We start from the raw sequence: 22079 nt of genomic DNA on the forward strand, positions 1-22079 counted from the left end.
ATGCAGCCATCTTTTCTGATGCCTAATAGCTTATGCGTATATTTTTTCGGGTGCATAACAAGTAATGCATCCATTATTATTGCTGCATAACATATTATGCATCCATTTTTCTATTTCAATGCTAATAAAAAGTGGTTGCATAACATTATGTAACCACTTTTCGAAGGCATAACAGGTTATGCAAGCACTTTTGCAGCTGCATAACATATTATTCAGTCATTTTTAGGTTGACTTAAGTGTTAGCAAAAGAAAAATGACTGCATAATGGAATATACGGTCCTTTTGTGACATTTTTATAGTTGCATAACAGATCATGCGGCCATTTTGAAGTTGCATGAAAGATTATGCACTCATTTTTGTAACCGCAAATGCTCATGCTTCCCATCATGAGTGACAAAACCAAACCGAAATAACATATAAATCACATTCCAACAAAGAAAAGGACGCATAACGATTTATGATGTCATTTTCTCAACTGCATAACAGGTAATGCATCCGTTTTTGTAGCCGCATAACAGGTTATGCAGCCATTTTTTGGTTGATTTTAGTACTTACGGAGAAAAAAAAATGATGCATAATACGTGATACGACCATTTTTGGATGCATAACAGGTGATGCACCTATTTTCTCGGTTGCATAAAAAATTATGCAACAATTTTTCTATTTTAGTGCTAACAAAAAATTGATTATATAATGAGTTATGCAGTCATTTTGTCTTGCATAACTGGTTATGCAAACATTTTTTGTAGGTGCATAACATGTTATGAAGACATTTTTTTGGTTGATTTCAGTTCTAAGGAAAAGGGAAACAAACGCAGAGATTATCAAAAGCCAATTTTATTAGAGTGTGAAAAGACACCGGAACATAGGGAGAATATTTTAAAATGTGGTTACTCACACGAAGAATCACATGAATTGATATAATGATATTGTACCCGTAAATATTTGTACTATGGTTTTTATGTTTGTATTTTAAAGGGCCAAGATGTTTCGGTACTCATTTATTTGCCGTCTCCACGGCAAAGCTCAAACCAACACAAACTCCTCCTGAGATAAATAGGCTAATAGAACTCCTAATCTTTCGAGAACAATCATCGATGGCCTACTATTTCACGACAAGAAATTCTTGCAAGAACTTTACCCATTGTGAACATCCACAGCAAATCCCCTTCCAATACAATATCAGTGAAATTCAATTCCCAATAGTACACCCTGAGCTTCAGCTTCAATGGGAGAGTTGAAACTTAGCTCTCTAGCATAGCCTTTACGTCTGCTGCTCCATCAAAATTTATCTTCATCTTGCCGTCAGGAGGAGTTTTCCACTCAACACAGTATGAATCAAGGAGATCTTGTTCAGTGGGGATTCCCAGATTTTCTTGAGGACACATCCATATTGTACCAGAATAAAGCATTATTAATAATAGCTTGAATGTTGGTACTACCACCACTGAAGATGAGTTTATTTCTTGAATTACATAAAGCCCAAAGAAGACTAGCTCCCATTTTCAACTTTGAATGTTCCCCTCCCTCCAACACCCAGCTAGCAATATGATCCTTGCAAGTCAAGTGAGGGATCTCTGCAGCTCTAAAATTCATTGGTGAGGCAAACATCACAGAGCTTGCCAACTTGGGTAGTCTGATAGTATAGAAAATAATGAACCTCAATAAGTTTTGACCCACTGCAAGCCCATTATTAAGAAGTCTCCAGATGAAAAGCTGAATTTTTGGTGGTAAGCATCTTATCTTCCAAAACTACCTCCAAGGAAAGTCTCCATTAATAGTAGAAGAGGAAGGTTGTCTGTCTTGTGGAGTTTTGACAAAGGACTTAAACGAGGACTTCCCGTTAGGATGATGGATCCAAAGTAGCTAGTCAGAAAGAGACTCGTCTTGAGCAGTAGGAATGTGGATTTCAAAAAATTTGCTGACTTCGTGAGGGGTAGAGAGCTGCTGCAGCTTGACTTCATCCCAAATGTTTTGATCCTTCACAATCAACTCCTGCACAGCAGTAGTAGACTCAGCTGCCATTTGCTTTAGTTGAGGAGCCTTACTGGGGAGATTAGGAACCCAGGGATCACACCGAATATTGATATTTTCACCATTTCCAACAGACCAGCAACTCCCTTCTTTCACAACATCTCGACACTTCAACATAGCGGCCCATGTAGATGAACATTTATTTGGTTTTTTCACCTCCCAACAGTTACAATTCTTGATTTACTTAGCCTTCATTAACTGACTCCACAAACAGTCAGGGTTTCAAAAAGATTCCAAATGAGCTTCGCTATAATAGCTAGATGGATTCCCATACCACCCATATCTTTAGACTTCTCAAACTGGCTCCACCTGATAAAATGCGCTTTTCTCACATCTCTAGCATGTACTCACCAACCATTATGCATGGATCTAGTGAATTTATCCAATGTTCTCTTGAGGATAATCGACATAGCCATATAATATGGTGGTATACTGGTATGAGTCCCAACTCTGTCCAGCTCATCACAATTCTGTCTGCATGGGTCATAAAACTTCTTTTCCATCCTGCCATTTTTGCGTCGAACTTATCAATGAGAAATTGAAAGAAAGAATCATTAAGATGAGCTGGTTTCTGGAGTTGGGTACCGAATATTCATCATTAATATCCATCTATTGATCACCGAGTTTGTTAGAGGTTTGAAAATTCTTGCACACACAACCCCTTGATTAGTGTTATTGTTGCAGAGGTTTGAAAACTTGCTCAGGGTTCCACATAAATCTGTAAACATGCTCCATCATATTTGTTTTCACACTCCATGTTGCTGACACCAAAAAGTTTAATGGAGTGTAATGCTCTCATGTTCTGCAATTCAAATAATCCCAATAGTGTTAAGACTTGTTTTATCAAGGAGAAAAGACTAATCAAACAGCATATCCTTCAGCAAACATTCTAAACTAATACATACATAGGAACACAAAGAAACGAGCAGCATCTTGCATCACAACAATAAACAAATCCAAATTACAAAATTATGCTACCCAAGCTTATTGGCTTCACCTAAATTGTTTGGCTTCACCTAAATTGTTTTGAAAACGAATACTCTTGCATGTTTTCCCTAATTAACATATCTGTATGAAGGTTCTCAAATTCACACTTGCTACAATACAAGTGAGCAAGCATATTTTCTAATGTTCATTTTGAAGGAAGTCTAAATCAAACAATTGAATGAATAACCATATACTACACTAAAAACCCCCAAAACAAACAAAAGCAAAATCAGAAAAATGAAGAGTTTACCTTGCTTGCTACTCCTTAATTGGAGTTAGATCATCTACAGACTCCATTCCCCACAACTACAGAAGAAACTTGCCCGACAGTATAGGAGAGTTGGCGATCCGCTTTCAATCCCCTGAAAATCAACAAAACAAAACAAAAGTTCCGAGGTAAACAACAGACTAGTGATTAAACTTAAACCCCCAAAAACAAAAAGTTAATTAAAAAAAAATAAAAAATGAAGAGTTTACCAAAAGCAGTAGATTCATTGTATTGCAATACAAGCAAAGATAAGCGTAGCAAAATCGAATCCTGAGAGAAAAAATCATTGTGTGAGTGAATCATCAACAACAAAATAAAGTTTCATCTTCTTCTTCTGGCAGTTTCAGTGGAACGAGGATTGTAATAGTAATAACAATGGTCTTAAGATTAGTAAGAACAGATGACAATATTGTTGAAGAACGCATCATTCAGAAAGAATTTTGGGCTGAAATTTTGAGATCTAAGCAGGAATTAGAAAAATGAGACAGGAATATAATCCAACGGTTGGGACTATTCTTAGGCTAATGTATCCGGGCAAAGACGATGGATGCACATCTCCAGCTTGTTCTGTGAATTGAAGTGCTGTTGGAGTTTGTAATTTGGTTATTTGTTCCAGTATTCCTGTAATTTGATTACTTGATGATTGCATAATATGAATGTACTTGGCTGAATCTTCAACTTCGTGAGGCTGAGATTGGCCATTATCTTGGTAACTTCTGTCCGCAACAAACACTCGAACAAACTTATGATCCCCCCATTGCATATATGCTCTCCATCTTTTTGTTTCCCTCGCGGAAAAAAAAAAGGAGGAGGATCTGAAGGCATAGAAAAATCAAAGTTCAGCTTCAATTAAACCTTTTAACAAAGTCCCAAATAGTCATTCCAGTTTTATTTTTTTTAAAGAAGAAGACATTCCCACAACAAAAGTATAAGAAAAAGAAAACAAATATCACAGTACTTGATTTCCTTAGGGAAGCCTTGTCTTGTCTTCTTTTCTTTTTACTGCATCTGGTATTCTGGTTACTTTCTGTTACAAGTTTTAACAAGATAGCAGTGTTATCTACCAAGGTTAGAACAACATAATTTTGATATTTGAAGAGGCTGTTGGAAGTGCTCTGAGCTTATCTCTGAATTGTTTCACTTGTCTCACTCTATCAGGCGAGCCAACGCTAGAACGAAAGAAAAGAGCAACTTCCTCCAAAACCTTGCATTTTTCAACAAAAAACTCAAAAGTTTTAGCTCCGAGTCACATCCTACCACTGCTTTAATCTCGACAATCTTGAGTCTAGACAACATGCCTGGCAATGACAGTCCTGCTTCCCAATCAGTTCCAATGTCTTCTGAATTCGACTACATGCAAACAAAAACAAATTGTATGTAAATACAAAATTCAAGAGACGCCAGATAAGAGAAATAAACTTGAAAGCAATTTCAGAATAGCTATTAGAAATAATGTTTTGAAATTTTCTAACATTAAAGTTTGAATTTGTAAAAGAACTGTTTTAAAGACATAGCAGACAAATCAAATACAAAGATTTGGTTAAATCTTACCTCCATTGACGTAAGGACAACAGAATATATAATGGGAGAGTTTCTGAGTAAGTATGCTATTGAGCGCAAGCTGTCTCTAGTAAACCACATTTCCAGCTGCAAATATTGCAGATTACAGAAGTGCGGACAGTCTAATAAATTGGGAGCTCGTGAGAGAACCTAGAAACATTTGAAATTGGATCGTTTACATGACATTGCAACTGAATCATTTAAGGTGAAGGCATAGTTAAGCAAATATGTTCAAAAGAGAACGACAATGAAAAATGTGGATTTTCATATATTTGACTAGGAACAAAAGATAGTCAGGGATTTCGAAAATCACGAAGAATCCATACCTCAAGGAATCCAAATGACAATCTCATAGATGCCACTTTATGAACTGCCACCAGAAACTTCATCATAGATTTGGCGTAAACTTCTTTTTCCTCTACAGGCAGCTTTGAATATGTATCTAGAATTTCATCTTTACTTTTCTTTTTTAGTTTCATTAAAATAGCAGCACTGACTAGCGAATAAAAGTTGCCAAAAGAATACTCTTGAGTCATTAAACCTGTGCAGACAAAGTCTTTGAGTTTTGGAGCACATAACTTGGTAACGCTAGTCACACCATGATCGGTCTGCCCAAGATGTATACAACAACTAGTGTCTAATACCAAATTTTCAAGGCAGGTGGATTCAACAATCAAATTGTGTTGAGTTCCTATATCAAACTCACTAATGTGAAATGTCTTTAGAACTGGACAGCTTGAAAGGAATTTTTCCATTAATTCCACATTAGAAACTGAAAATCCGACAAGACACAGTACCTGAAGCTGAGGAAAACACATTGATTTTGGTAAAGTAATACCTGCGCTTTTGCCTCCTCCACATTTTATCATACTCAACTTCCTCAAAGACTTACAATTGAACAGCTGATGAGGAATTTTATACATTATATGATTATTCTGACCGATACGTACAGTTATTTCTTGAACATTACGCCTAACAGCAACAAGCATCCATCTATTAACATGTCCTATGACTGCTTTCTTATGCGCACTGTTGTCCCATTCCACAAAAAACTTCTGAATATGAGAATCGTCACGAAAAAGTAATACCATGTCTACCAATTTTACGAACTTCTCATTATATCTGGAATCTATTAAGAATGACCTCCTTTCAAAGTAAAGAAAGGGAAGAGATTTCCAAATATGAATTCACCTTTTTGACAAAACACTACTTTGGACAGCATATTTTGTATCAATGAAAGACAAAATATGATGAATCAAGGCATCTGGTAACCTACTGATTCTATCTTCCCCATTATCTTCCATTCTCTAAGGGTTAATCTAAAGTCTGAACTGAAGAGTAAACCCCCAATATTCGTTGTTCAGAACCCTAAACTCCAATTTTGCTCAAAAAACTTAGCAAAAACAAAAACCCTTACCAGGAAACAAAATCCCTAATCTTCGATTTTGCTCAACATTACTATTAGTAATTCAAAACCCAATACTAGAGCATGGATAAAGAAGTACCTTTGACTGTAGAAATGGCTGATGAGTAACTCTTCGGTTTAAATTGAAAGTCTGGTGGTGGAATGTGAAAAGACAAAACCCACAGAATTCTGATTTTGCTTCGAAAACCTCTTATCAACTTGTGGAATGATTGTAGAAGTTCTTCAGGTAACGTACTGATTCTATGAACAAATGGAAACTCAGAAATGTGTTCTCAAAACCTAAAGAGATGGAAAACCCTCCCGGAACCCTCAATTACAATCTGATCAAGCGTCTGTTGCTCAAACCTCCCAAATGCGAAGAAATAAATGAAAAAAATATAAATATACTTATTACACCTCTTTTACACTGCTTTGTTTTTGTAACCAGACCTGGACCAACCCCCATTGGGCTTAGTAATGGAAATCTCTCTCAAGTCTCATCCACTATGATCTTCTAATCTAGCATCTAGATGCGTTGAACCGTTTCTCGTGGCCGCGCTAAATGGAATAGCGCAACCATCTTAGCCGTCGGATCAAAAAATAAATAAATTTATGCTGAACCAAACAACGGAAAGTTGATTATCTCTGTGCTGAACCATTCAGCGGAACCATCTCACTACTAGTTGGAATGCGAGATATATCTGGAAAGAGAAGTAGTGATAAAGAATAGGCAACGCTTTTTGTCTAATCTAGCAGACAAATCTAGCCCATATGACTTGGTCTTAAACTTCATTTTGAGAACGACTTTTTCGGACTGCTTGTTTTTTCTTCCGGAATGCTTTCTTAGTTGAATTTTTTTCTTAATCGATAAAAATTTGGGGTTGACGAATTTTGAACTCAGATCATTAATACCACCGTCATATAAATAATATTTAATTAGATTACTTAATATAGAGGGATAAGGAGTACCTTAGTAAATGCAGATGACTAAGGTATCCTTTAATTTAAAAATCTGATCTAACTCAAAATAAAAATAAAAATTAGTTTTTAATTCTTTGTCTTTCCTTTTCTTCACGAATCTTGAGGGCATTTTATCATCGTCAAATTATAAAAGTTAATCCACTAAATCTAAACTAATTACTATTTATGATAATTCCTGACAAATTTTTACTTTTTATGTAATTTCTTAAATTGATTAATTTAGAAAGAATCCAAAAAAAAGGATTATTTTTTGTACTTCCAGTGTTGTTTTCATGTATAATATTGAGGTTCGGCTAAGATTATTTTTTTTCCGACTTAAGCGATTTTATTTTTCTATCATATGTCAAATTATAGATCTTCGTAAATATTTTTAGTTACGATAAGACTACAAAGAAAAATTGGATCACAATGAAAATTTTGGTTTTATTTAATTTTTGGATCATAAGGTAAACTAACGATCATCAGTTACATTCTGGTTCACAATGTAGATTTTTGATTGTTGGGCCAATTCGGGCGACAAGGATAATTTAGGCACATCTGCCTGCAGGTTGCACCAACTTACAGACTTTCTTTTCCTTTTCGAGTACCACAAAGGCAAAATTCCTTCAGGTTGTTCCATGCATATTTCTTCTCCTAAATCTCCATTTCATAAAATAGTTTTATCATTCATTTGATGTATATCCAGATTATACAGTATTACAAATGAAATAAGCAATCTTATGGATGTAATCTGTTAAACCAAGAATATGTGTCGAAGTAATCTAAACTTTGCTTTTGTACAGTGCCCTTGACAACAAGTCTCGTTGTATACTTGTTTATCGCTCCATCAATTTTCAATTTCCGTTTGAAAACCCATTTATTACCCAAAGGTTTATAACCTGGGGATAAATCTATTATTTCGCATGTATGGTTTTGCATAATGAAATGGATTTAATTATCCATAGATTCTTCCAGTATGGAGCTTTTGGCTTAGTGATAACTTGTTTATATGATAACGTGCTTATATGCTTGAGGTTTATCCTTTAACATACAATATAAAAAGTCTGGACTAAAAGTTTTGGCAACCTTGGTCCTTTTGCTTCTCTAAGGTTCTTCAACAACTTCGCGCTCACGTTGGTAATGTGAAGAACTAGTATTTTCATCTTCGCCGATAATTTTTTTCTTAAGAGGATTATTAATTTCTGCTTTACATGAAACACATTTTCAAAGAATATTATTATTTTCAGGCTCAACATACCCAACAAAAATGCAATCTATTATTTCTGGTCCTATCTTGACCCTTTTAGGAAGCGGTATTGTTACCAATGCCAAGGACTCTCACACTTTAATGTATTTACGCAAAGGCTTATGTCTCTCCATAATTCATATGGTGGTTTGTCCCTTTTCTTGTGGGGCACCTTATTCAATATATAATTTGATGTAAGTAAAGCTTCCATGTACAAGTTATCGAGTGCTCTACAGGTTATTAAATAATATTCATCGTCTCTTTTAAAATACGGTTCGTGCATTCAATAATGTCATTCAGCTGTGGCGAATATAGAGGCGTAGCTTGATGAATGATTTCATTTTGAGCACAAATCTCATCTAAAGTAGATTTATACTTAATTCTCATTCGCTTTTCAGAAATTTGATTTTCTACTTAGTTGATTCTCACTTCATTTTTATAAAGTTCAAATTTGTCAAACTGTTTCATATTTACTTTTAATAAGTAAACATGACAATACCGTATGCTATCATCTATAAAAGTGATAAAACCCTATTGCCACCCTTGGTCTGAACCATTTGTTCTTGAATATCCATTTGGTACCCACAATATTGATATTGGAGGGACACGGTACAAGTTCCCACACTTCTTATCTTTGAAATTGATTTAGATCTTCATGCATTGCATTCACCCAAAAGGGATCGTTCAGAGCTTCATCAATATTCCTTGGTTCCACTTGCGAAAGATAACAACCAAAATTGCACATATTTTGAAGTTGTCCCTTAGTTTTGGCTGTAGAATCTCTTCCTCCAATAATACTGTTGGGATCATGATTCCTTTGAACCCAGAGATGTCATGGAGGGACACGTTCTTGTTCGTCAGAAATGCCTTGATCAGTGCTCTTCTCCTCGTCACTAGAAATGTCAGGATCAGTATCAGTTGGGATGACTTCAACTGATTCTTGAATTTCTTTGACTTTCTCAATTGTCTCAGTTGGAGGCAATTCAACAGGAGTATTATCATGACGAAAGTTACTAATGTCGTCGATGATAACATTAGCAGATTCCATCATGACTTGTGTTCTGAGATTAAACACTCAAAAACCACGACTATCAGAAGAATAGACAAGAAAGATACCTTCATCACTTTTGATGTCGAATTTCCTCTCTGTTCTCGATCTTTCAGAATATAGCACTTACTCCCGAACACCCTGAGATAGTGTAGGTTGGGTTTCCTTCCGTACCACAACTCATAAGGAGTGTTAAGGGTTTTAGACCGTAAATACACACGGTTGATCAAATAGCATGCTGTAAAAACAGCTTCTCCCTAAAATCTCATTGGTAAGTTTTTGTTATGGAGCATTACCCTGGCAATTTCCTGAATATTCATATTCTTTGTTTCAGCAACTCCGTTAGCTTGAGGATATTCAAGAATAGGTGGAGAGTATTGTTGAATGATCCCCAGTTCGTCACAGAATTCAAATACCTTGGTATCTTTGAATTCAGTTCCACGATCGCTTCTAATTTTCTTTAGTTTGCGACCTTGTTCGTTCTGGATCCTTTTAACAATAATCTTGAATTCACCAAAAGTTTCATTCTTATGAGATAGAAATGCAACCCAAGTGAATCTTGTGTAATCATCTACCATAACTAAAGCATACTTCTTACCAGCAACAGTGGGTTGTTGAATTGGTCCGAAGAGGTCCATATGAATTAAATCAAGTGGAGCTTTAGTGAGAATATCTCGAGATGATTTATGGTGAACTTTCGTTTGCTTACCCTTCTGACAGGCACCACATACACCTTCAATCTTTGCATTGATTTTGGGAATGCCTCTAAAAAGTTCTTTGTTAATGATCTTAGTTAGAAGACGATAATTAATGTGACCAAAACGTTCATGCCAAAGATGTATAGATTCCACCTTAGTCAAATTACAACGGTTGCTAAACTGAGTATCTAGTAGATAACAGTTGTTTTTTCCACGAGTCCCTTGAAAAATTACTTTCCCAGTTTTTTCTACAATGTCACATCGATTTGCATTGAAGACAATTCGATGCCCTTTATCACAAATCTGACTAATAGAAAGAAGATTAGCAGTCATACCTTTTACGTATACCACATCATGGATTTCTGCAACACCGGACAGTTTGATCGTTCCCTTCTTACTGATGTAGCAACAACTCCCATGTCCAAATGTTACAGGTCCTCCTTTATACTCAATATATGAAACAAACCATGTGAGATCGCATGTCATATGTCTACTACATCCACTATCAAGAAACCATTGAAAAGGAGACGTAGATCTTAAAGCAAAGGCACCCATACTATTAATACTTCTCTGTTTAGAGTTTCCTGATGATTTTGTATGTCCTTTCAGAGTAACAAAACGTCGTTTAGTTTTCTTACAAAGATTACTTGCAACATTCAGACTCTTTTGAAATGACATACAAACTTGTTGAAGATGATTGGAAGAATCACAACAACAATATGAGCCAAAGCTTTGAAGTTTGTCTGAGTGGTTCCTAGTCATATCAGTTTTCACAACAACCGGTCGTCGAATACTATCTGATTTACGACTGTTCTTTAAAAAGGAACAACTGGAGTTTCTCAGACTCATCAAGGGACTATTACTCGATATCAAATCCTTAAGAATTGCAATTTCGGTAACAAGATCAGAGTTGATCCGGATTTTTTCATCCAACCCCTTTTGAAGAGTAACCAGTTAATCAGACTTTTTTCTACGATTGTTTTTTAAACCTGGTGAAGCGTCAATTGAGACTTTATGGTCCATATAGTCAGATCGCTATAAACACAGACTTTTGAGGTCTTGAACGTGTTTTCCTGCTCTGATACCAATTAAAAAAGCGAGGGTCTAACAACACCACCCAATATTTCGCTTAAAAATCTGTATGGACTAACTCCGAAATACTTTCTAGAGAATCAACTAGACACTCAGACTCAATTTAGGTAAAAGTATCTCAAGGAGTTAATATCTCTCTCTTGTTTTGATTTACTCAAGCTAATAGAAATCAGCGAGTCCTAATCAAATACAAAGAATAACTCGGATGGTACCAAAGACCAATATCCGAGGATCAATCAATGACAATCAACAACCAAAGGTTGGATTACTCTAATTGATGATCTAACGCACAAGCTGTATTATTTCTATTATAAAGATAAAAAAATATAATGCGGAAATTGAAATAACACAGACACCAGAAATTTTGTTAACGAGGAAATCACAAATGCAGAAAACCCCGGGACCTAGTACAGATTGAACACACACTGTATTAAACCGCTACAAACACTAGCCTACTCCAAGCTAACTTCAGACTGGACTGTAGTTGAACCCCAATCAGTCTCCCACTGATCCAAGGTACAGTTGTACTCCATACGCCTCTGATCCCAGCAGGTGCGCACTTGATTCCCTTAGTTGATCTCACCCACAACTAAGAGTTGCTACGACCCAAAGTCGAAGACTTGATGACAAACAAATCTGTCTCTGATACGTGTTGATCTCTGTACCTTGGTAGCTATTACTATAAAGGCGGAATTCAGAATAATAATAGACGAAAACTAGAAAACTGAACACACTAGGAACCAGATCCGAAGAAATATGTCTTCTCTAGATTATGAACAAGAAAATTTATTACAATTATCTCGTTGTTACGCTCACAATCTCTCTAAACAATGGATCAACCTTAAACTGTTTGCTAAGCTTGCTTTTGCAATAATCAATTGCCTCACAAACTTATCTCTCTGATCTAGGTATGTCTGTATCACAAACGGTTTCCCAAACCTTCTAGGAATTTATTTCCTTATCTAGGAGTAATTCCTTTTCTAGGTATATTTCCTTTTCTAGGAATATTACCTTTTTATAGGAATCTTCCTTATCTAGGAATAATTCCTTTTCTAAGTATATATTTCCTTATCTAGAAATATTACCTTGTCTAGGAAATATTCTGTTTCTAGGTATATTTCCTTATTTAGGAATAATACCTTGTTTAGGAATATTTCCTTATCTAAGAATACTGCCTAAAAATCAGTATTCCTTCCCAAATTACATTTCTATCCTCAATCGGTCTTGAGGATCATTAGTTCCCGGAGAGAGGAAGATACACATGTATCAGTCTCACACAGACAAGTCTATCGAAGGATTAATCTGTCTCCCACATATAAACCCTAAAAGGTTTTGTTCCGTATTTTGATAGTAATCAAGGTGAACAGGAACCAATTGATAATCCGGTCTTATATTCCCGAAGAACAGCCTAGAGTTATCAATCACCTCACAACAATCTTAATCGTATGGTAGCGAAACAAGATGTTGCGGAATCACAAACGATGAGACGAAGATGTTTGTGATTACTTTTTATATCTTGCCTATCGGAGATATCAATCTCAAGCCAATCAATATGATTGTACTCGTATGATAGAAGATGCAAGATCAGATCACACAACTACGATAAAGTAGTATCGGTCTGGCTTCACAATCCCAATGAAGTCTTTAAGTCGTTAACCTGGTTTTAGAAGAAGAAAACCAAAGGTTAAAGGAGAAACGACTCTAGCACGCAAACTAGTATCACACGTAAGGTGTGGGGATTAGTTTTGCACTGATGCTAGATGTAACCTTATATAGTATTTCAAATCAAGGTTTGCCATTAAGTTACCTTGGTAACAAAGCAATCAATATCCACCGTTAGATGAAAACCTGATTTAGATTCAAGCTAATATTTCTCAACCGTTAGATCGAAAACTTAGCTTGTTACACACAATTGAAATGCACGCTTTTAGGTTTGTTAACCGTACCCAAACTTATGCACTTGTTGGTTCAATAATAGTTAACCAAAAGGTTATCCATATGAGCATTTCATATCAACCATGTTCTTCTTCACCATAACTAGTTCACATGACTCAAATGAACTAGTTAGAGAGTTGTTCAATTGTAAAGAATTCTTATGTAACTACACAAGACACAATTGAAGCAAAGATGATTTGATTCACTCGAATCGGTTCTTGAACTTTTATAGCCACGGTTTGCAAACTGCATTCCTTATTCTTTTTAAGTTTAAGTTTAGAAATCATCTTCAGATATATAACCTTCTTAAGTTCGCAGACTTGGTTCACGGACTTAAGTTACCGGGCAGAGTTTACAAACTCCAGCAGAAATTCTTGGGATGAGAACTTCTCCAGTTCGCAGAATGGGTTCGCAGACTGAGTTCGCGGACTTAGATTCACGCACTAGTTTGTCAACTCCAGTAGAAATTCTCGGGTTTGAGAACTTCGGAAGTTCACGGACTGAGTTCGCGGACTTGGCTCACGCCATTCTTCCGGTTCTCTTGATCAACAAAGTTCACAAACTTTGGTTCAAAAAATAGGACTTATACATAAATGAGTTTCCACAATAATGCTTATGTCCACATTGGTTATGTAATCTAAACTCTCATTCCAATCATTGAAACTTTCTTCGTCAAAGCAATTTTCAAAGTGATTGAAACATATCATGACTTTTGTCACTAGGTAAAGATAAACTTGGTCGAAGCGAAAAGCTTACCAACACATATTTAGAGATATAGATAGGCGAGGTATACTCGGCTCGAAATACCAACTGTGTATAATCAAAGTCTATATATAGCATACGACTTTTTGTCTCAAGAAGTAGGAGATATAATATATAGACTTTTGAGTGATATATAAGTTCAAGTCTTCACATACCTTTTTGTCGAGAAGTTCTACCGGTTCCTTGAGTAGTTCTTCTTCTTGTATGATGAATCTCCATGAAGTCCTTGAGCTCAACTACACTTTCTATCCTAGTCCAAGACTTAGTTATAATAGACTAGAAATCAAGACTTATAGTTTTGATCACCAACATTGACAAACATGCTTGAGATAGCAACACATGCGAGTTCGACCGAGCAATGCTCTAACAATCTCGTCTATCTATTTCTCGAAATTATGTGTTGGTAAGTTTTCGCTTTAACTAAGTTCATCTTTACCTAGTGACGAAAGTCATGATAAGTTTTAATCACTTTGAAAATTGCTTACTTTGACGAAAAATAGTTTGTGAATAACAACTATAGAATATCAACGTCCTCTAAAAATGTTTCAATGATTGAAATGAGAATTTAGATTATATAACCATTGGAGGATATAAGCATTGTTGTGGAACACATATATGTATAAGTCCTTATTCCTTGAACCGAAGTTTGCGAACTTTGTTGATCAAGAGAATCGTCATGGTGGCGTGAGACAAGTCCGCGAACTGGCGGAAGTTCTCGTCCCGAGAAATTCTGCTGGAGTTTGTGAACTCCGTCCGGGAACTTAAGTCCGCGAACCCAGTCCGCGAACTTGAGTAGGTTATATCTAAAAACGATGTTTGTGAACTTATTCTTATATAAACTAAGGAATGCAAATTGCAAACCGTGGCTATATAGTTCATGAACCGATTCGAGTGAATCAAATCGTTTTTGCTTCAATTGTGTCTTGTGTAGTTACATAAGATTTCCTTGCAATTGAACAACTCTCTAACTAGTTCATTTGAGTCACTTGAACTAGTTATGGTGAAGAAGAATATGGTTGATATGAAAGTGGTCATATGGCTAACCATTTGGTTGACTATTGTTGAGCCAACAAATGTACAAGTTTGGATACGGTTACACAAGCCTAGAAACGTGCATTTCATTTGTGTGTAACAAGCTGGTTTTCGATCTAACGGTTGAAAGATATTAGCTTGAATCTAATCAGGTTTTCATCTAACGATGAATATTGAATGTTTTGTTACCAAGCTAACATTGATTGCAAACCCTGATTTGAAAGACTATATAAGGGAGAACTCTAGCAACTGGGAAACCTAATTCCCACACCTTCTGTGTGATACTAGTCATGCTAAGCTAGAGTCGATTCTCCTTTAACCTTTGGTTTCTTCTTCTAAACCAGGTTAACGACTTAAAGACTTCATTGGGATTGTGAAGCCAGACCGATACTAATTTCTTGTAGTTGTGTGATCTGATCTTGCTGTTTCTATCGTACGAGTACAATTGTAATAATTGGCTTGAGATTGATATCTCTGATAGGAAAGATATGCAAGAAATCACAAACACTTCGTCTCATCGTTTGTGATTCCGCAATATCTTTTTTCGCTGCGTCGATTAAGATTATTGTGAGGTGATTGATAATACTAGGTTGTTCTTCGGGAATATAAGTTCGGTTTATCAATTGGTTCTTGTTCACCTTGATTTATCAAAATACGGAACAAAACTCGTAGGTATATTCGTGGGAGATGGATTTATCTATTACCTAGACTTTTTTGTGCGATACATATTTGTTTATTAAAGTCTTCGACTTTGGGTCGTAGCAACTCTTAGTTGTGGGTGAGATCATCTAAGGGAATCAAGTTCGTATCATCCTGCTGGGATCAGAGACGTAGGAGCATAACTGTACCTTGGATCAGTGTGAGATTGATTAGGGTTCAACTACAGTCCAGACCTTAATTTGGAGTAGGATAGTGTCTATAGCGGCTTAATACAGTGTGTGTTCAATCTGGACTAGGTCCCGGGGTTTTTCTGCATTTGCGGTTTCCTCGTTAACAAAATTCTGGTGTCTGTGTTATTTCTTTTCCGCATTATATTTTGTTGTATAATTGAAATATCATAGGTTGTGCGTTGTTCAATCAATTAGAATATCCAACCTTTTGGTTGTTGATTTAAATTTATTGACACTTGGATATTGGTCTTTGGTACCATCCAAGTTATCTCTCTAGTATTTGATAAAGACTCGCAGATTTCTATTTGCTTGAGTATATATCAAATCGAGAGATTGAGATATAAACTCTTTGATATACTTTTTATCTAGATTGAGTCTGACTGTCTAGTTGATTCTCTAGAAAGTATATTGGAGTTTTTCCATACAGACTGCTAAGCAAAATATTGGGTGTGGTTGTTGTACCCCCACTTTTTCACTTACCAACACATATTTCAAGAAATATGTAAGCGAGTTAAACTCAGCTCGAAATATCAAATGTGTATAATCGAAGTCTACATAGCTATACGACTTTTGTCTCAAGTAGGAGATAGAGTAGATATACTTTTGAGTGATAGATGATTCAAGTCTTCACATACCTTTTGTTGATGAAGTTCCACAAGCTCCCCTTAGTAGTTCTTCGTCTTCAATCGGTAAACGTCGTGAAGTCTAATGCTCAACTACACTTACTATCCTAATCCAAGACTTAGCTATAAGTAGACTAGAAATCAAGACTTATAGTTTTGGCAACTAAACTTGACAACAAGCTTGAGATATCAACGCTTGCGAGTTCGACCGAGCAGTGCTCTAACAATCTCCCCCTTTGTCAATTTTAGTGACAAAACTATCAATACTAAATAAACTTTGTAGCTTCTCATTTAAATGCTTGATTTCCTTGGTTCTTCAACATTACTCAAAATCTTCATCACTTCTAAGTACTCCAGTGACTCTGAACGTGTTCAACTCAGCATCATAGTTGTTGAAGATCCGTAGCCATAACAGTAAGAAAACCTTTGTTCTCAATTATTGTCATATAGTGTCATCGTATTATTACACATCATCATAGTCCAATTGTATCACAACTTTGACAACAATACTATGGTGATATATATCACTCCCCCTTAGTCAATACTTCATCTCACATGAAAACCACTTCCCCTTATATAATGATCCGTAAACCATATGTATTTGTAGTTACACAATAAAATTCTAGTGGGATCATAATAACATTCTCATAGAGATTCTTCATGACTAAAAGAAAACATATCAACTTTGTTTCGATGATTTCACATAGTCGAAACTTAGTGTATTCATCAATAAGTTTATAAAGATGCAAGAAAACTCCTACAATATTCCACAACCGCACTCCCCACAAAGATTTGGCAATTAAGTACAAGTTCAATTAAGAACTCTCCCCCATATAATGTCATTCTCGAAAGAACAACAAGAGCGACCTTACTTTTACAAGAAAACAAAGATTTCTTTGGACACTAAAAAATTACATGAAATATGAATTCGAATCCAGAAAACTCAATTAAATTAACCACAAGAGAACCCATGATTAATTTAATCGGAAATGCGCAACATAAGAGAACTTATGGAGCCACACAGTACTTTCACTTAGAAGTGGATCAGGGAAAGATCAATACTGAGGAATATTCAAAGATTCATTCTATTTTTATTAATATTTACATAATGATTTCATAGACTTAATCTTTGTAATCAAAAGTTCATCCTATCTTCCAACAATATTTGCATAATGACACAATATGCTTAACTTTTGACAAATATGGGACAATCATAGTTCACGGACGCAAACACACTATCCCATAATAATTTTTGCAATATATAAAACCAATAAAGATTAATACTGCAAAATCATCTTCCAAATAAAATTTAGAATTTAAATAAATAAATCTAAAAACATTGAAAGATGAAAATCGTCGGAAATAGCTACGTGTAGTCACAATAATTGTTACAAGAATAAATTCTCATAATAAGTTTCCTAGTGTTGATGGTTGATTTTCATTTAAGGCTAAAATTGTAAAAGCCAAAACTATGCGCTAACATCCTGCAAAGGATAAAGCCACTGATAAAGTGGAGAATACTTCTTCACTATAAACTTATAGCATTACCAATTAATGCATGACCAACCTTGTATTTCCTGTACTGATTCACTCTTATCATTATTGGTGCGGCATGACGACTGAGTGTTGCTCTCAGCAGAGCAACACGAATCTCCAAGCATTAAATAAGGAAGCACGTACGAAATACCCGTACAGGATATAACTCTCAGAGTGTTATACTAGCCCGATCGAGCATCTGGACTGTCCGTATCATTCTCAGAAACGATCACGACCATCCAACTTCACCAGCATGATTGGATGGCTTAGATCGGATCCATAACCCCCAGGCAGGTGTTGGAGTATTCACCACCGACCCAATGCGGGCCCCGCATGGTCGCCCTCCCCAAAAGGGTATCATAGATTGCTAATACGTCCAGCCAAAGCAGCGTGGACGTGAAACCCTAAATTAAAGTTTGCGGCACATTACATGTGTCGCAAATCGGTCTCAACCATCCATCTTCGCAGGCATAGATGGGGGTGTAGATATAGATTCAAAGGGCCCAGAGCATGTCAACACAAGCACCATGGGCCCGCCTACATATATGACCAATCGGTCAGGACCAACTATGGTTGGTCGTCCCAATTCGTGCGCCCAAACAAGGAATGACGCACGACCGGCAAAACCCTAATTAGGGCTTGTGTTGCGATCACGAGCGTCCATCTTCTCCTGCTCGGATGAAGGGTTTAGGAGTAGACTAAGCAGGTCCGGTGAGCATCAACATGATCACTGTGGACCCATCTATTTCCGCACTCGATCGACCAAAGCTTATCATGCCTGGTAGCCTCGATTCGCACGCCCAAACTAGGCGTGGTCACACCTCCCAATTGCAGACTAATCTCGACCACTCAACTTTGCCGGACAAATTGAGTGGCTAAGATCACGTTTCTATGGGATAGTAAAGTATGGGCGTGTACACCAGCCCGCCGTCTGCACGCCGGACTGATCGGCCAAGACCGACCAAGCTTGGTCGTCTCGAAACGCGCGCCCGAAGTAGGCTTGTCGCGCGACCTTTGCGGCACAAAATTTCTGTCACAAATCGATCCTAGCCGCTCCTCTTTACCGGACAGATTGAGTGGTCCAGATCATGCATTCATGGGGCAGCAAGGTATAGGCGCCTATACCGGCATGCCGTTTACACGCATGCACAATCGGCCTGGCCAAAATTGCGTCCCGAGCTTGGTTTCGACCAAGCTGAAGAGTGATGCTTGCGCACCTCTTCACAAACCCTAATTCCACTAACGGTCGCAGATGAGTGTCTCAAATATCATCTCGTCTGTTCAACTTGACCTGCTTGGTTATACAACCCTGGTCAGGAGTTAACTGGTCAATGAGGTGTCGTGGTGATTATCATCCGCCACTCTACCACACCATGTGGTCGACCAAGTCAGGACTTGCTTGCGCAGCCTCCAAACCATCACATGAAGTAGGATGAACATGAATCTATTTTAAGACGCTCAAACAGCGATGCTTCATACATGCTGAGTATATTCAATGCATTACTTGCATAGAATACACACGATATTTCACAAGTATCGACTTCCTAAATAACTTAGTTATTTAATCTAGCATCACATGATGCTTTCTGTGGGTCCCACAATCCAAACACTCGAGACATCAATCATGTCACAAACTGGGGGATACATACTGGGGTGTTGGTCTGGCGGTTTACAGCGTGCAGCGCACAACGCGCCATCACAAGAACGTGTCAGGAAGTCATGGACGGATAGTGATGATGGGAGAAGTGGGAAAGACTGATAGTGTAACACTAACACACGCAACTCCACTACTCCATCACTCCACTTCCCATGAGAGACGTGGGTTAGGCTCAATGACTTGTATAAATAGGTTATCCTCCCTATTTTCAAACAGGACAAGACAACAGAAGCAAGTGTTGATACAACCGTACTCAAACACCGGAACTGATAGCTTACATTCTGCAAGCCAGTTCAGCTTTCTGATACAACTCATACATAGCCAACACCTTCACAATCTCAACACCTTCTTCGCTTCCCTCCCTAAGATCAACCCCAACTCCTTCACTTTGTGACCGAAGCAAGTCTGGAACGACCATTTCTTGGTTTAGGCCAGAATTGTACATATTGATTTCTCGAATCACAAAGCACTCCCGTGCAGTGCATTTTTTTAGGGTTTAGATTCATTCCTCATCCACACCCCAAATTACCAAATTCGGCAGTAATAGTTTTCACCCATAAACACCTAGACATTAAGACCTTTGAAAAATTCTTTATCGTCCTTGAACTCCTTGTCGTCAACAGCCTTGGAACATAAGTTTCATGAAGAAAGGAGTTAATTCCAACAAACCTTCTTGACTGATGCCGAACAAGGGCCTTTTGAATTTCAAGAGTCCTAAAAACAATAGCCTTTATTTGTTGTATCTCCTTTCTTGTTTCCTTCGACTCTTCAAGAACACCAGAAAACTTCTGAAGATTTGAAGGAACATCCCTTGGTTTTCTCACATTCCTCCTTTTTCTTTTCAAAGTTGAGGATACAGGAGATTTATTGTCATGTCCCTAGTGTTAGGGTAAGGGATAGTCGTTGTTATTCCTTAATACTGAGAGGGTAGTTTCGACATTCTATTTGTGAGTAACATTTCTGCTATTTAGGCCGGGAGGCATTTTATTCCTGACAATCAATCAATTAAGAAATGTATTAACCTTCTTCCCTAAATTCTTCTGTAAGTTCTGTTCCTCTCTATCTATGTCTTATTCTTCCTCTAATTCGACTATTTCTTCTTCTAATCCTCTAATTCCTTCTATCCTTTCTCAATAATCTCTACCCTTAGAGATCCAACCTGTTTCTGTATATTCAACTGTAGTGATGTTCACTACAAGTGGTACCCGAGTAGTTCTGGTCCTTGGGAATTTTTCCATGGCAGAGCTTCAAGAAGCTACACCATTACAACTTGAAGCCTTGAAGAAACAAGGTAAAACAAGATCTGAATTAGAAAATGGTTGTCGTCTGTATCGGTTTCATTTTGAAGAAAACCACTCTCCAACTAGAGAGTATTATCTTCAGAAGTTTTCATGGCAGATGACCAGGGCTTTGAAGAAGTTGAGATTGATCCTTTTCATTAAGGGTACTACATCAATTCCCCTTGCCATCGAAGAAGATGATTCTCTGGAGGAGTTGATTCCTTCATTTTTATTCGATGAAGAGAATGATATCACCACCGATGTGGTCAAATCGTTTTTTTCCACAATGAAAAAGAAAATAATAATTATACCAGAGCTCCGTGTTTCCAACTTGAAGAAGTCGTCGAATCTGCCGTGAATTATTTTGGAAAAGTAAAATTGAAGAAGCAGATGAAGTTGGGTGAGTGTTTAAATATTATTCTCAATTCTTCTCGTAGCTTATTCGATCGTGGTAAAGATAAATTGAAACTTGATTTTATATTAGGGATTTCTTATTACGTCGGTTTGCAATTTTTGGATAGATTGTGTAAAGAAATTGTTCAAAAGCTTATTTCTAACAGTGGGTATCAATCAGGTAGTTTGTGTAATGATTCAATCGATTGTGTGCTAGCTAATAGGGGTTCTATCACTACTGCTTGGTGTATGCTTGATAAAATGATTGAGAGTGAAGGTTGGGATTCGAGTGGTAGTAGAGATTATTCTTCTCATAGGATATTCGATCGCGGAAAAGGATGGAAACTCATTAAAAAGTATACTTCAATTCTGATAATAAATCTTGTGATGACGATGTGGGTTTTCAAGTTAGAAGGGAAGATGAAAACATGTTTTCTGGATTATCAAGAGGGAAAACCCTTCTTTACATGGCCAGGATTGATTAATGATGCTTGTCTTCAATTTGAGAAGGAAGAATATATGAAGAATTTCCAGAGAATGGTCTTCTCCTCAATAGTGGAGATTTCTTATGAAGCGTTTCAAGGTTGTGGGTTCTTGTTTGTTACCAACAACAAGCTACTCATGAAGAGGAGTTTTCGTCTTAATTTTCTAGTTGGGTCATTCGAAAATATAC

At 36.9% G+C, this 22079-nt stretch overlaps 1 protein-coding gene across 5 annotated transcripts; it reads right to left on the bottom strand.

Annotated features, from left to right (window-relative positions):
* Positions 1 to 944: 944 nt before the first annotated feature.
* Positions 945 to 6595, bottom strand: LOC113338095 (F-box/FBD/LRR-repeat protein At5g22660-like). 5 transcript variants are annotated; one of them, XM_026583620.1, is made up of 7 exons: positions 6355 to 6595; positions 5176 to 5878; positions 4841 to 4999; positions 4248 to 4639; positions 3499 to 4104; positions 3272 to 3383; positions 945 to 2836 (listed from the first exon to the last, which is right to left on the bottom strand). In XM_026583620.1, exons 2-4 carry the CDS (start codon positions 5836 to 5838, stop codon positions 4436 to 4438), a joined length of 1026 nt encoding a protein of 341 aa, XP_026439405.1. In that variant the 5' UTR covers positions 5839 to 5878; positions 6355 to 6595; the 3' UTR covers positions 945 to 2836; positions 3272 to 3383; positions 3499 to 4104; positions 4248 to 4435. The 5 variants fall into 5 exon arrangements, with proteins under 5 accessions (XP_026439405.1, XP_026439404.1, XP_026439403.1 ...); XM_026583619.1 differs by having other exon boundaries at positions 4248 to 4316; positions 4547 to 4639; positions 5176 to 6595; XM_026583618.1 differs by having other exon boundaries at positions 3499 to 3559; positions 3952 to 4104; positions 5176 to 6595.
* Between the last annotated feature and the right edge of the window lie 15484 nt (positions 6596 to 22079).

Source organism: Papaver somniferum, unplaced genomic scaffold (genome assembly GCF_003573695.1).
Source record: "Papaver somniferum cultivar HN1 unplaced genomic scaffold, ASM357369v1 unplaced-scaffold_18, whole genome shotgun sequence".
NCBI lineage: Eukaryota > Viridiplantae > Streptophyta > Magnoliopsida > Ranunculales > Papaveraceae > Papaver > Papaver somniferum.

Excerpts from the sequence above, each read along its gene's own strand:
- LOC113338095 (XM_026583618.1), bottom strand. The coding sequence starts at position 5,940 with ATGGTATTACTTTTTCGTGACGATTCTCATATTCAGAAGTTTTTTGTG. Across the intron at positions 5,000-5,175 it reads TGTCATTTGGATTCCTTGAG|GTTCTCTCACGAGCTCCCAA; the intron begins GTATGGATTCTT and ends AAATGTTTCTAG. Across the intron at positions 4,640-4,840 it reads TTGTCCTTACGTCAATGGAG|TCGAATTCAGAAGACATTGG; the intron begins GTAAGATTTAAC and ends GTTTGCATGTAG.